Source organism: Tachypleus tridentatus, chromosome 7 (genome assembly GCF_004210375.1).
Source record: "Tachypleus tridentatus isolate NWPU-2018 chromosome 7, ASM421037v1, whole genome shotgun sequence".
NCBI classification, from domain to species: Eukaryota; Metazoa; Arthropoda; class Merostomata; order Xiphosura; family Limulidae; genus Tachypleus; species Tachypleus tridentatus.
In genome coordinates, this window is record NC_134831.1 from 142,732,592 (window position 1) to 142,746,819 (window position 14,228).

A 14,228-nucleotide genomic window follows, 5' to 3' on the forward strand; every position below is an offset into this window, starting at 1 on the left:
AGTTTTGAGCGTTATAAACATTTTATTTGTCTGGTGTATACTTTGACAACATAAGCAATTAAGGAATAACACATACTATCCAGGAACAAAATTTGCTCGTTTCTCCAATATCAAAGTCGTGGCAGTTATTACATTGTATTTTATGAGTAATGTTGGTATTGTGTTTGTCAGTGTAGTTTTTACATAGTATGGATTACTTTAGTTTTTTACCTAGTTTAAAAAAAAACTGGAGTTTACTGGAAATTTGTGTTTTCTTATAAGTTTTGGTTTGTTTTGCATTTCGCGCAAAGCTACATGAGGGCTATCTGCGTTTGCCGTCCTTAATTTAGCAGTGTAAGACTAGAGGAAAAGCAGCTAGTTATCACCACCTACCGCCAATTCTTGGGCAACTCTTTTACCAACGAATAGTAGGATTGACTGTCACATTATAACGCCCACATAGCTGAAATGGCGAACATGTTTGGTGCGACGGGGAATTTAACGCGCGACCCTCAGTTTAAAAATTGAGTTCCTTAACCATCTGGCTATGCCGGGTCTTCTTATAAGTTTTCCAAGTGTTAGTTATTTTCTTCGCTGATGTCAGAAACATATGCAGCAGTGTTAGGTTTTGTAGTTTGTTGTATCTTGGAATTTATTGTTGTTTGTTTGTTACCGTTCTTGGTGTGTGCATATAATTTTTTCACGGTTTTAGGAGGAAATTTGTTGATGTTCATGAAGTGTTGATTTATTTTGTTGATTTACTCATTAATTTTATCAGGTGAACATAGATTTACGATTGTGTTTCTTTGGTTTCTTAATATATTCATTTTTTGTTTGTTTCATGCCCTGAGTTCCAGAGAATGTATTGTCCAGTATGAGTGATTTTTCTGTGGGTTTCTAATTTCCATTGTATACCGGTTCTTGTGATATTGAGGTTGAGAAATTCTATTTGGTTAGCTTTTTCCTGTTCACAGGTGAATGTAATTTTGGGGTGTGTAAAGTTAACGTGGTTGAAAAAACTGAGTGTGTGTTCTGTGGATGTGAAACCAGCAATTGTATTGTCAGCACATCATTACCAGTATAGTAGTGGGTGTAAGGTTGAATAGATTGCTTGACATTTAATGTGTATATAAAAATGTTGGCTAGAATTGCTGACACGAGATTGGCCGTTCTTCGGCCACTTATTTGTAGGTAGTTTTGGTCATTGAACATAAAGTTAGTTTTTTGCGGTAGTGAATTCTCTAAGGGTTGCTAATTGGATGCTGTGGATGTGTATTAATTGGTTAGGGTCTTGGATATAAGGTTCTAAAACTATCTTGCAGGCTATAGAAGTTAGGACTGATATGAAGAAGGAGATTATATCAAAATTGGGCCTTTAAGGTTTAATGATTCAGTTGATTGAAATAGATTTAAAGTTAAAAGTATTTAAAAAAGGAGCCAGCTGATTAGTTTATTAGTAATTAGCTATGGAAAATGAATAAATAAATAGTATAGGTTACTAAAAGATATGAGTGACATTAGAAAGATACATTAACAGTTGGATTCTTTCAGTAAGGCCCGGTATGTCCAGGTGGATTAAGGCGTTCGTCTCGTAATCTCGCGGATTCGAATCCCGTAGCACCAAACATGATCGCCATTTAGCCGTGGGGGAGTTATAATGTAACGCTCAATCTCACTATTCGTTGATAAAAGAGTAGCCCAATAGTTGACCGTGGGTGGAGATGAGTAGCTTCCTTCCCTCTGGTCTTACACTGCAAAATTAGGGACAGCTAGCGCAGATAGCCCTGGAGTAGCTTTGAGTGAAATTTAAAAAACAAACAAATCTTTCAGTAAAGCGGTTTTGTTTTGCTGCTCCTCTATTCTACCATTTTCAGAGAATGCCTGTTTTGTCAAGCGTATAACATTGGGCTTCATGAGAGAAATACCATTCTTTCTTCTTAAGCTCTCATATTAGTGGTTACCCACAACAAAGCTGTGATTCTTGAATATATGTAAGAGTACAGAGCTGTAAAAAACGGTACAGTGTATAGATGCAGGTTTTATAACTGAAAATAGATTTTAATGCACGATATGATTTTTCTTTTTGCAGATTTGGAGTCACCTGAAGAAACCTATAGGTTTGGTTATAGGTTTGGCCAGTCAGTTTTTTCTTATTCCTCTTCTGGCATTTTCTTTTGTTAAGATCTGTGGAATGGGTGCTTTATACGCAACAGGAATAATGATTTTATCATGTTGTCCTGGAGGAAGTACATCTAACATGATTACCTATTTCTGTGGAGGAGATGTTTCTTTAAGGTTGGTTTAGTTTTAGTGTCATTTGTTTTCTTTAAGGTAACTATATAGCATGTTTGCGGGTTCAAACATTTACACGTAATATGCTGTTTACTTAAAACGTATATTGAAAGTAAGGAATCGTGAAAGCAAGGTTATCTAACTTTTCGTGTTACTGTTTTATAATTTTTTGCGCTTGATATTTGTGCCATCGTAATAAGGTGAATAACAAAATAAGAAATATCTTGCTTTATTATACCATTAAAGATTTAGCATAAACTGCAAGAATATTTTTCAAATGTATTTAAACTTTATTTGAACTTCATTCACCTAAAGTATCCAACTGTTACTCAAAAGATAATGGCAGAGTTAGATTTAACTGAAAGAAAAATAATGCGTGCATATCAGTTTGAAATGAAGTAACGGTGACAAGTAAATAATATATATTAAACACGCAATCTGAGAATGTCACTATATACCCACATTCACTATTTAATTTCAGAAAATAAAAAACAAATTTATGTGATTAATGAGCCAAATTAGGTTTATATTTCGTTATGTTGTCGACCTATTTAGTTTTTTATCTCGGTTACTTGCCTTATTACTCCTGAAATCAAAACTTTAATGTACGTATTTTATTTGTTTACACATAATTTATATCTTGATTTGTTTGAAATTAAGCACAAAGCTACGTAGTGGGTTTTCTGCGTAATCTTCACCACATGTATTGAAATCAGGGTTTTATCAGTATGAATCCGGAGACATGCTGCTGTGTCACTGGGGGAATTTTGAAGGTAAAACTTGGTCTCAATAATCTAACCCGATAGACTTTTTATTTAATCTGTTGGTAGTAATCATTCAATTAGCTTGTGGTAAAGTTTGAGAAAAGTGTGTGTGCGTGTTTTTTCTTATAGCAAAGCTACAAAGGGCTATCTACTCAGCCCACCGAGGGGAATCGAACGCCTGATTTAAATTTGTAAATCCGGAGACATACCGCTGTACTAGCATGGGGCTTGAAAAAGTTTTACAGAAAAAATAATTTATTGTCCCCTACAACCCGTATTATGTCCATTTTATTGGTAACGTATTTAATGCTCATTGTATAAAGCCAGTTTTCTTCTAACCAGTTAAAAAGTCTGAAATAACACAAACATCAGAGTTAACATGTTTTTTTTTAATATTAATATATAGGAATTCTCCATGTCTTTCAATTATTATAATATCACGATATTTGATGATAGAAGTGATGTAACATCCAAATACATATGTAAAAACGGCTTGTTTTGGTTGAAAAAAATATTTTACGTAGAGGAGCGAACAAAGTGAACCTGACGATGACCGAAGAAGGTCGAAACGTTTGCTCTTCTACGTAAAATATTTTCTCAACCCAAGCGAGCCGTATTTACATATATATTTTTCTCTACAAGTGAGTTTTCTCGACATCACTGATGCAACATCCGTATGTTCCATACAGTGTGTGTGTGTGCGTGCGTGCGTGCGTGCGTGTTTTCTTATAGCAAAACCAAATTGAATTACTTGACGTGTCCACTGAGGGGAATTGAGCTTCTGATTATAGTAATGTAAATACGACGACTTGTCGTTGTCGCAGCGTGGGATTTACTTCATTGAATACGTACGTGGTAATTATATGGGTGCTTTCTTATTCTGTTAGTTTTGTTTACCTGTAAACCTTAGAAACTAGCAAAACTTCCTTCAACAATTTAAGTTTTTGAGATTACATAGTTTCAGCTTTCCGTGATTCTTGTAAACTTTAGTAATTATTAAAAGTTTCCTCTGATAACTTACTTTTTTAACCCTTCAACTGAGGTTGACATCATTCAATATTGGCGCAGACGACTATGATCGACATCATATGATGCAAACATTTTGTGCGCAACATTTTGAATGGCCAGCCACAAAAATTCACGAATTTTTGCACATGGTGTTGTAGGCAGATTTACACAAGCCGCAAACGAAGGATTATCCAAACACCTTCAGCATTGTCATCCTTTCCTTATCATTGCAGCTCTTGCTGTTTCAGTGTGTATGTTTCTCGTGTGATATACTTTTATTTATATGTATGTCCTAGTTTCTCCTTTTGATCCAGAGGTGCAAAATTTATAGAAAAACCATCCGAGGTAAAGATATGTTAAAATTAACACAACATTAACTTGTGTATGTATATCAGTTAAAGTGCATGTTTGTGTTTATACTATGACAGTTTATTAATTTTTTAAATATCGTTTTATAAAGGATTGCTTTCTGTCTCCATGGATGTCGTCTTGCTTTTCTCTCTTTTTTGCTACTGAAGAAGAAAGGTCCACCTTTCGAAAGCTCTCAGGTCATAAGGTTTTGTTTCGATTTTTTCAGGTTTTCTTGAACCTACAAGTTTATTCCAACACCATGAAGGCTAGTTCGTCTCTCTTAGATTACATCTGCAAGTACCTTATCTCAAATAGTTTCCGTAGCCAGATGGTTAGGACGTTCGATCCGCAATAGAAGGAGCGCGAGTTCGAATCACTGTTTTACTCAATGCGCTTACCCTATTATTTGTGGGAGCGCTATAACGTGACGGCCACTTCACCAATTAGTTGGTGATGGATAGTGATGACTAACTGCCTTTCCAAAAATGTTCACTCTTAAGTTAGGGTTGTTTTTTTTTTTTTTTTTGGAATTTCGCACAAAGCTACTCGAGGGCTATCTGTGCTAGCCGTCCCTAATTTAGCAGTGTAAGACTAGAGGGAAGGCAGCTAGTCATTACCACCCATCGCCAACTCTTGGGCTACTCTTTTACCAACGAATAGTGGGATTGACCGTTACATTATAACACCCCCACGGTTGGGAGGGCGAGCATGTTTAGCGCGACGCGGGCGCGAACCCGCGACCCTCGGATTACGAGTCGCACGCCTTACGCGCTTGGCCATGCCAGGCCGTCTTAAGTTAGGGACGGTGTCGCAGATGGTCCTCGTGTAGCTTTACGTGAAATTCCAGGGATTCTAATCGTTTCTCTAGCCGAGAAATTATCAGTGGTCTTCATTTTCCGAATATTTCAGTTATACTCTTACAAAGTCGCTAAGTGGCCACCTTTTACTGACAACACTAACTGGCCCGACATGTCCAAGTGGTTAAGGCACTTGACTCGTAATCCGAGGATCGCCAGTTTGAATCCCCCGTCACACCAAAGTCACACATACTCGCCCTTTCAGCCGTGAGTGTGTTATAATGTGACGTTCAATCCCACAATTCATTGGCAAAAGAGTAGGCTTTGGATGATGATAACTAGCTGCCTTCTCTCGCGAAATTCGAAACAAACCAAACGATATTAATTGCTAAATTAAATTCATTTGATAGGTACACATGTGTTCTATGGTCGTTATAAACACAATGAGGACAGTTTTTGTTTGAGGGAAAAAGTACTGCAATTATAACGTTAAAAGAACTTATAACGATTTTCTTGCGAAATTTTATGCAGACTGAGGAAAAGACCTTACAGCGAATTTTGAACTAGTTACGAGGAAAGTTTGAACTGTTTCAGCTTTATTTCAGGGTGTAACCATGACGTAATAGTGCTTCTTTGAGTTTAGTAGAGTTGAATATATTGTTTCTGGACATTTTGGTCAACAGTAGGATATTAAATAAGTTTACTGAGTCTTTAATTCTTATGTTTGTCGAGATTTACATTTGTGAGCGAACTGCTACCTTACATTATGTGCATTGCTTGACGTTTGCATTTTTTATGTTTCTTTCTGGATGTAGTTAGGTAAATAGGTTTGTGAGAAGGAAGGTAACCAGAAACTTCCTTTGCATTGTGGAAAGTATGGTTTGTATATTTCATGAGTGTGTGTGTGTGTTTGTGTATTTTTCTTATAGAAAAGCCACATTGATTTATCTGCTGAGTCCACCGAGGGGAATCGAACCCCCGATTTTAGCATTGTAAATCCGCATACTTAGTGCTGTACCAGAGGGTGACAGATTCTTGAGTGCATAGACTGTACTGGAGATTTCATAGGTGTTATTTTATCGTTAAGTGCAAAGCTGCACAATGGGCTGTTTGTGCTCTGTTTATTGCAGCTGTCAAAATCTGATTGTTAGCGTTATAAGTCCTCAGATTAACGACTGAGGAACCGAATGTGCATTCTGTAAAATAAATCACAACCAGCGCAATACCAAGTAATAAATTTTATTCAATGAAAAGAGAGCATTTTCTTACTATAATTTTTTTATATTACTTACAAGTATCTATATATTTTATAAGGTAATTGTTCGTCTTATTTTTTGTTTATAACAATAGAAAATCTAAATTTGTATTGGTCACAAGGAATACTTTATTTCCTTCTTCACAAAAGCAGTGTGCCTCCATGGCTCACCTGGAAGTCTGAGGGTTATCGTGCGAAAAATTCAGGTTTAATTCACGCTTTGTTAGTTTGTAGTTAAGCACAAAGCAGTGCAATGGGCTAACTGTGTTTTTTCCACCACGATAATTAAAACCCGGTGTTTATTACAGTAAGTCTACAGACATGTCACTGAGGTCCTCAATACATGCAATGGGCACGGTACATATGTCCCATAATGTAACTTTATTTTATAAACAAACAAAAGCAATATTTAATGCTGCACATCGACACACTTTAAAGCAAACCTCAATAAGTTGTAGTGTTATTTTGTTTTATAAGTCTCCTTTAACTAAATAATCATTTATATTTTTTACTTCAGTGTCGCTATGACAACGTGGTCAACAATTATTGCTCTAGGAATGATGCCTTTGAACTTGTGGATTTATTCACACGGAATTGATACAGGAACTGTTATAATTCCTTACTGGAAGATGGCAGTCTCTCTGATAATTATCGTGTTGCCTCTTGCTTTTGGAATGTTATTGAAAGTAAAGTTACCAAAAGTGGCTCAAATATTTACTAAGGTAAGATATTTACAATTTGCAAATTTTAATTATTTTAAGCAATATAAGGTGAAAATTAAGATACTTATAAGTAATGAACTGGAATTTTACGGTTGTGTTATGACAAATAATAAATTATTTTTTATCGCCAGGTAGGCATGGTGACTGATCTTTCAATCGTATGAGATGGCAAACACTTTAACTCCTCAAACATACTTTTTGTCTAAACTTAACGTGGGAACATTCTGAGTTAGACCATATTGGAATATGTCGCCTTCCAGTGGGCTTATTCACGTTGAAAAATGACAATATTCTGTAGTTCAATCATATTCCTAAGAAGCACTGGGAGCTCTAATGGGATAGCAATAATCTTACATTCTTATAACAATGGAAAGACCCCAAATAGCTCACAGTAGTTTTGTTCTTAAGCAAACTCAGGTGACGAAGTAATTTCTGAACTGCCTATTGACGACAACATGGTTCTGCACAATCTTATTTACTAAGGATATAACTCTCTGAGGTCAGAAAATTATCTGATATATTGTCCTCTCTGAATGTTGTAGGTTCAAGCTATTTACATTTTGATCAATAATTATCTGATAATCGGCACATCTCTTCATTAATAACATTTAATGATTGTCTTATATCAATGAAAGACTTTCAAAATAACTTGACCTCATATTATACATACATACATATATATATATATGTAGCTTTGTATAAAGTAATAATATAAATTATAACCAATCTAGGAATTCGTCCTACCCAGTGTTATTTCCTTTCTAGAGTTCTTTCAACATGCTTCATGTCTGATTAATCAAAGATATTTTATATGACCAATTTTAGTCATATATTACTTGAGATAAAAGGACTTCTGCTGAAAATACTTTGGTTTAATTAGTGTGGATAAACATCTTTCATGATGATAGGACTCGTTTAATTTATAGGAATTTTACCAGATCAGGGTATTGTTATTTCGTTTGATTTTGTCAGCGAAGAGACCTTAAATAGACAATGATAATCAAAATACATAAAAAAGAACTATCCATACAAAGGGTTTTATAAGAGAGTTTTAGATTTTTGTTTTACTATTTTGTGTCGTATTTGCTGTTTTTTATCTGTATATTTATTATTTTTATGAGTTTTATTGGTAGAGCACGGTTTATTTACTACCTTACTCCAATAACTTATTAGTTTTGCATTATGTTACGTCGAATGTGTTATTGCATGTGTATCATCAGTCGAATTGTTTGTCCACTAGTTAGTTTAAGGGGCCTGGCATGGCCAAGTGTGTTAAGGCGTTCGACTCGTAATCCGAGGGTCGCGGGTTTGCATCGCGGTCGCACCAAACATGCTCGCCCTCCCAGCCGTGAGGGCATTATAATGTGACGGTCAATCCCACTATTCGTTGGTAAAAGAGTATCCCAAGAGTTGGCGATGGGTGGTGATGACTAGCTGCCTTCCCTCTAGTCTTACACTGTTAAATTAGGGACGGCTAGCACAGATAGCCCTCGAGTAGCTTTGTGCGAAATTCAAAAACAAACAAACAAGTTAGTTTAAGAAATCGCTATCTTTTAGTACTTCAACACGTACAGTTTTTGGCTCATTGAACATTTTTCATCCATTAATTTTCATTTGGACTTAATAATGTGTTTTCACTGAAATCATGCCCGAGTTCCTTACAAAATATTAATAACATTAGATATTTTTCTGCAGAAATGTTTTCAATAATACATCATGCACGAGAATAGAATTTATTTTCTATTTTTCAGCTCTGTCTATTGGATAACAGCTTGTCACTTTCTACGGTTTCTTATATTCCGGCATCTTCACTTATAGCTCATAATTAATCTAAACCATCGGGTGGTTTTTGTATAAGACGCCACGAGTCTTCACTACTTTTTGTTATTGTTAAAAATTTCATAATCTATTATACCGTGTTCAAGAGAGCTATCACTTTCGGTAGAAATATTATCACTCAGAACGTAATCATTATGCTCAAGAGAGCTATCAGTTTCTGTGGAAATATTATCACTTACAATGTAATAATTATGTTCATGAGAGCTTTCACTTTCTGTGGATATATTATCACTTAGAACATAATAATCATGTTGGAAAGGGCTTTCACGTTGTGTAAAAATATTATCAGTCATAGCATTTTTGTCATTACTGGTGAATTTTTAGATGCTTCTTTCAGCTGAACTGTTTTCACTCAATGCGTTATTCTCAATTTTTTTTTTTCCTGAGTCCCTTATGGTCCTATTAGAAGAAAAACCAAAAGAGGGATATATATATTTTCATTTGGTAATTTAATATTGGTCTAAGCAAACAAACACCTTTTTATAATACTATGAAATTTTATAGTATGAAAAACTACTTTGCTCAAACATTTCACTGTGAAAGATAATAAAAGCTGATGAAAATGGAAGAAGAAACATCCACTGAGAAGGACACATAACAGTGCAATGATTCCACAAGAAAAGTAATCTTTGATGAATTACTTCCAAGAAAGTCGGTTCCACTGACGATGTAGTAGTAATAGTTTGAAAGGAAGTGATGTCTCTGATGATGGTCTGAATAGTAATAATAATTCTAATTGTAAGAGTAATAATAGTTTATCAATGAACTTTTACTAAACGTTTCCGGTCGTCCATGTATTTATAGGCACTATATGATAATATTAGAACCAAAATAACCTCAAAAAAGACAAAATTCACATGCTGGTGTTTAAGAGAAATATTTTGAAAAAAAGTCGGAAGAATTATACTATGAATATGTCCAAGAAATATATCTAAAAATGCTAACATTCTATCCGCAATTCAGATGTGATCCCATTTATAAATTCATCGTGAAAAAATAAGGGAAAATGAATATAAATATGATGAGTTGAAAAATGTTCAAGTTACTGTGAAAAAAATAAGCAAATGTCGACTTGTTGTATCTGTTACTGTACAAAATGTTAATTAATCAAGATATCCGTACTTAACAATAAACGAAACGAAAACAACAGAAGCTAAATAATTCAGGTGGACATGGTACCAAATTTTTAAACAATATTCACCCGACGGTCAGTTTGAAGACTGAGTGGGGGTCAGTCAGTATTACTGCAACTACTGGCGACTGTGATTTGAGGTTGGCTAGGTATGGTATCACTGAAGTCAAAGACTTAATATACGATCTTTATAGTGAAATATCAGATATGCTCACCTGTCACTCAAAGTTGGTTAATTCTAACTCCATCCCTGCTGTCACAGTAAATAAAGAAAAGAGGAAAACACGTTAGTAATAGTATTTATAAGGAAATTACTATTTTTTCATTCATTCAAACAACGTATTAGGGATAATGTAATAATATGCACGTATAATTCTTTGTTTTTCAAATTGTATGCACGTTCTACACGATATAGCTCTTAAAGTGTATTTATTACTGAAATCGACTAAATCACTGGAATATGTTACTCAAAACTATTAACTATTTCATTAGCCTATATACACCTGAATATAAATCAAACAACTGAAGTTATTGATGTTATTTCTTGTTTCGTACATTTTTTTAAAAGTGTTACTGTAGCATATTTAATCAAGTTGTTTTTGTGCAAAAGGTAGTCATTTTTTAAAAACGTTATCACGCAGTAAACCCTGTTTTAAAGTTAAAAAAATGTCAAATATATTTATGCACATTAACCTGTGACTACAGACTAAAACGTTTATTTAAGTATGACCACGTTTCCTTTTATGGATTACTCATGAATATAAATTTATATCCCGATATCTTAGTTTACTGTTGGGTGTAAATTTTGTAAAGCATTAGAATGCCTTTAAAATAACTTAAGAGGGCAAGAACTATAAAGTATTTTCCTAAAACATCTTTTATTTATTATTCTTCTAGCTAGGAAGTTACAGTGGATTTGGTATCATTCTTATCGTTCATATAATGGAAGTCTTTATTTTCCCCGACATCTTTGATGACGTTCCTACCACACTGTATATAGCTGAAATACTCATGCCAAGCGGAGGAATATTTCTTGGGGCCGTCTTTGGTCGGATCTTTCGCCAACCATGGCATATTTGTAGGACTATTGGAATTGAAGCTGGATTTCAGAATATTGGAACTGCTCTCACCGTGATTTCTCTTTCGTTTCCTTTCAGTGTAAGATCATACATTTTACTATCAATATAAAGTGTTCATTCATTGAATCTTGTGTTGACACTTGTTTTTTCTAACCATATCTCGTTTTATCCATTTTTTATCATTGTTTTTATATTGGAATGAATCCGTTTTTATTAAAGATTGTACATTCCTTGAAATATTTTTATTCTGTGTCTTTTGCAGATTTTCAGCGAAATATGCGAATACTTAACCTTCTGTAATTTTATGTTATTGAAGAAATTTTTGCTCCGAGATGTGGTTTCATCTTGCTTTTTCTATTTCTCTACCACGCTCTTCTGTTACAGTAAATTAAGTTTTATATTTTATACCGGGAGTGACATTAAACAGTAACACTTCAACAGTTTGTTAATATAACTGAAACAAGCGAATAAGTATATTTAACACTAAAACACTAAAATATTAATATATTTTACTGAAATTTGAAAATAAAACCAATTTGCTTTGCTTCCATACAGAAATGTAATTTTAATTATCATATCTGATATCTTTCGTGAGCATTTCTGTTTAAATGGTTTATTTATTTATTTTTACCAACTATCCTTTGAAATATTTCTTGTGGCTTCGCTACGTACGTGAAAAGTTTTTTTTAAAAAAGATTAAGACAGACATGTGCCGTTTATTATAGAAAGCAAAAGAAATTCGTTTAACTAGTATATATTCTTTCCGTTTTCCAAATGTGGCAAGTTTTCCGTTACAAGCTGTTTGCTATTTTATTTCAATGAATTCGGTAAATCAATGTCGTTTCGGTATTATAAAGTAAGACAACAACACGAATCATAATAAAGTCATCATGTAACATCCACTGGTTTCTGGAATAGCAGAATCACATTTTTACATATCAGTTAAACAAGGATAGATATATTTTAGCTATAAGCACAAAATGAAATGAACAATTTCTGCCAGTGAATGTAAAAGGAACAATGCTAAGTTCGGAACAGTAAATCATTGTAATGGAGTTGTAACAGCAAAATCCCGGCAACAGTGAGGGAGCACCCAAGATGTGGACCATGCACAACATTTGCTGCCGGTAAATGACTCTGAAGAAATAGGTTTGGTTTGTTTCGAATTTCGTGCAAAGCTACACGAAGACAATCAGCGCTAGCCGTCACTAATTTCACAGTGTAAGAGAACAGGGAAGACAACTAGTCATCATCATTCACCGCTAATTCTGAATTACTGTTTCACTAATGAATAGTGGGCTTGTCCGTCACATTATAATGCTCCTACCACTGAAAGTGCGACCATGTTTGGTGTAACAGGGGATCCGAACCTGCAACTCGCGGATTATGAGTCGAGTGCCTTAACCACCTGATTATGTCAGCTCTAATATTAGGGAGATATTATCGTAATGACATGACTGAATATAATTTCATGAGCCTCATGAACTCATTTTCTCGCTATTTATTTAGTGCTTCTTTAGTGAAAAGGACCTAAAGTTCATGTAACGTTTGATGACATGACTAAGCACCAGGTTTTAAATTATCCATTATTTTGTAATTTTTAACATGTTTACAAAAATAACTTATGTTCAATAAAATGAATAAAATAAGAGAAATTAAAATGGATATTTCCATAGTTCTATTAGAAAAATACGAACAAACTGTTTCATTGATGGAATTATTACTTGTAACTTATATTTAATTAGCACATATTTGAATTTTTACAGTTACAAAGATACATTCTTCTCTTCCCTGCATTATACGGATTTTCCATGATGTGCGTTGGTATCCTCATGGCTGTATTCTTTCAGATATATAAGCGATTCTCCCGTCGGAAGTCTAAAAATGTTACTGATGAAGCATTAGAAGAAACATTGAATTTAGGTGAGCGTACACTAAGAATTATAATCATGAGAATAGAATGGAATAGGAAATGTTCTGTTTTTCATAAATTATTACAGGTTGTTATGTTGTATTTAATTGTTTTCGAAAGGGACAGCGATATATTTACGGACTTACAATGCTAAATTCCGTGGTTCGAATCCTCGCGGTGTATTCACCAGATTGCCCAGTGCGGGTTTGATTTTTAAGTAAATAAAACTAACAGTCGATGTACAAAAATATTTGACTGATTTACACACCAGGTTGTTGGAAGTTAAATTGGTTTGTATTAACGTGTGTATTTTGTCTCTTTGTGCCACACTTTGTTTGTTGTGTTCCAGTTGGAATTAGGAACGAAAGAACAGTTTTTATTCATTTATAGAAATGTTTCTGAAAAAAAACATTAGGTTGAATTGTTTGTTTTTTGAATTTTGCGTAAAGCTACTCGAGGGCTATCTGCGCTAGCCGTCCCTAATTTAGCAGTGTAAGACTAGAGAGAAGGGAGCTAGTCTTCACCACTCACCGCCAACTTTTGGGCTATTAATGAATAGTGGGATTGTCCGTCACATTATAACGCCCCCACGGCTGAAAGGGCGAGCATGTTTGATGCGACCGGGATTCGAATCCGCGACCTTCGGATTATGAGTCGAACGCCTTAACACACTTGGCCCTGCTGGGCCTCATTAGGTTGAAACTATTGTTAGTTAGAATTAAGTAAGATGTTTACATTTTCCTTTTACTCCTAGCTCGTTTACAGAACTGATGGAAAACAAGACAACTGTTCGTTTAACTACAATCACGGTTTCATCAATAAAGGTATTGTTAAGTATGGGTTATAGGAAAATTTGTTAGTTTCAGGGAAAAAGCTGCACAATCTCTGCTGTTCCCATCCCTGGATCGAATCACAATTTTTAGCGTTATAAATCTTCAAGCTTGCCGCTGAGCCATTGAGAAAGCACGCTTAAAACTCTGAGATAAGTTTCCGATGTTACACGACTAAGATCTTTTTATCTCCTTTTTTTTTTCAGAAGCTACAGAAAAGACGGAAAACAACATTGAAGACTGTAATGTTGAATCAAAAATGCTTTAG

At 34.6% G+C, this 14,228-nt stretch overlaps 1 protein-coding gene across 1 annotated transcript in view; it reads left to right on the plus strand.

The window, feature by feature from the left end:
* The window catches only part of LOC143257827 (ileal sodium/bile acid cotransporter-like), a 20,485-nt gene extending 6,257 nt beyond the window's left edge, over positions 1-14,228 (plus strand). Inside the window, exons 2-7 of the mRNA XM_076516856.1 lie at positions 954-1,057; positions 2,069-2,274; positions 6,964-7,168; positions 11,037-11,297; positions 12,985-13,141; positions 14,167-14,228. Of these exons, the coding sequence (XP_076372971.1) occupies positions 954-1,057; positions 2,069-2,274; positions 6,964-7,168; positions 11,037-11,297; positions 12,985-13,141; positions 14,167-14,228 (995 nt within the window). The remainder of the gene's footprint in view (positions 1-953; positions 1,058-2,068; positions 2,275-6,963; positions 7,169-11,036; positions 11,298-12,984; positions 13,142-14,166) is intronic.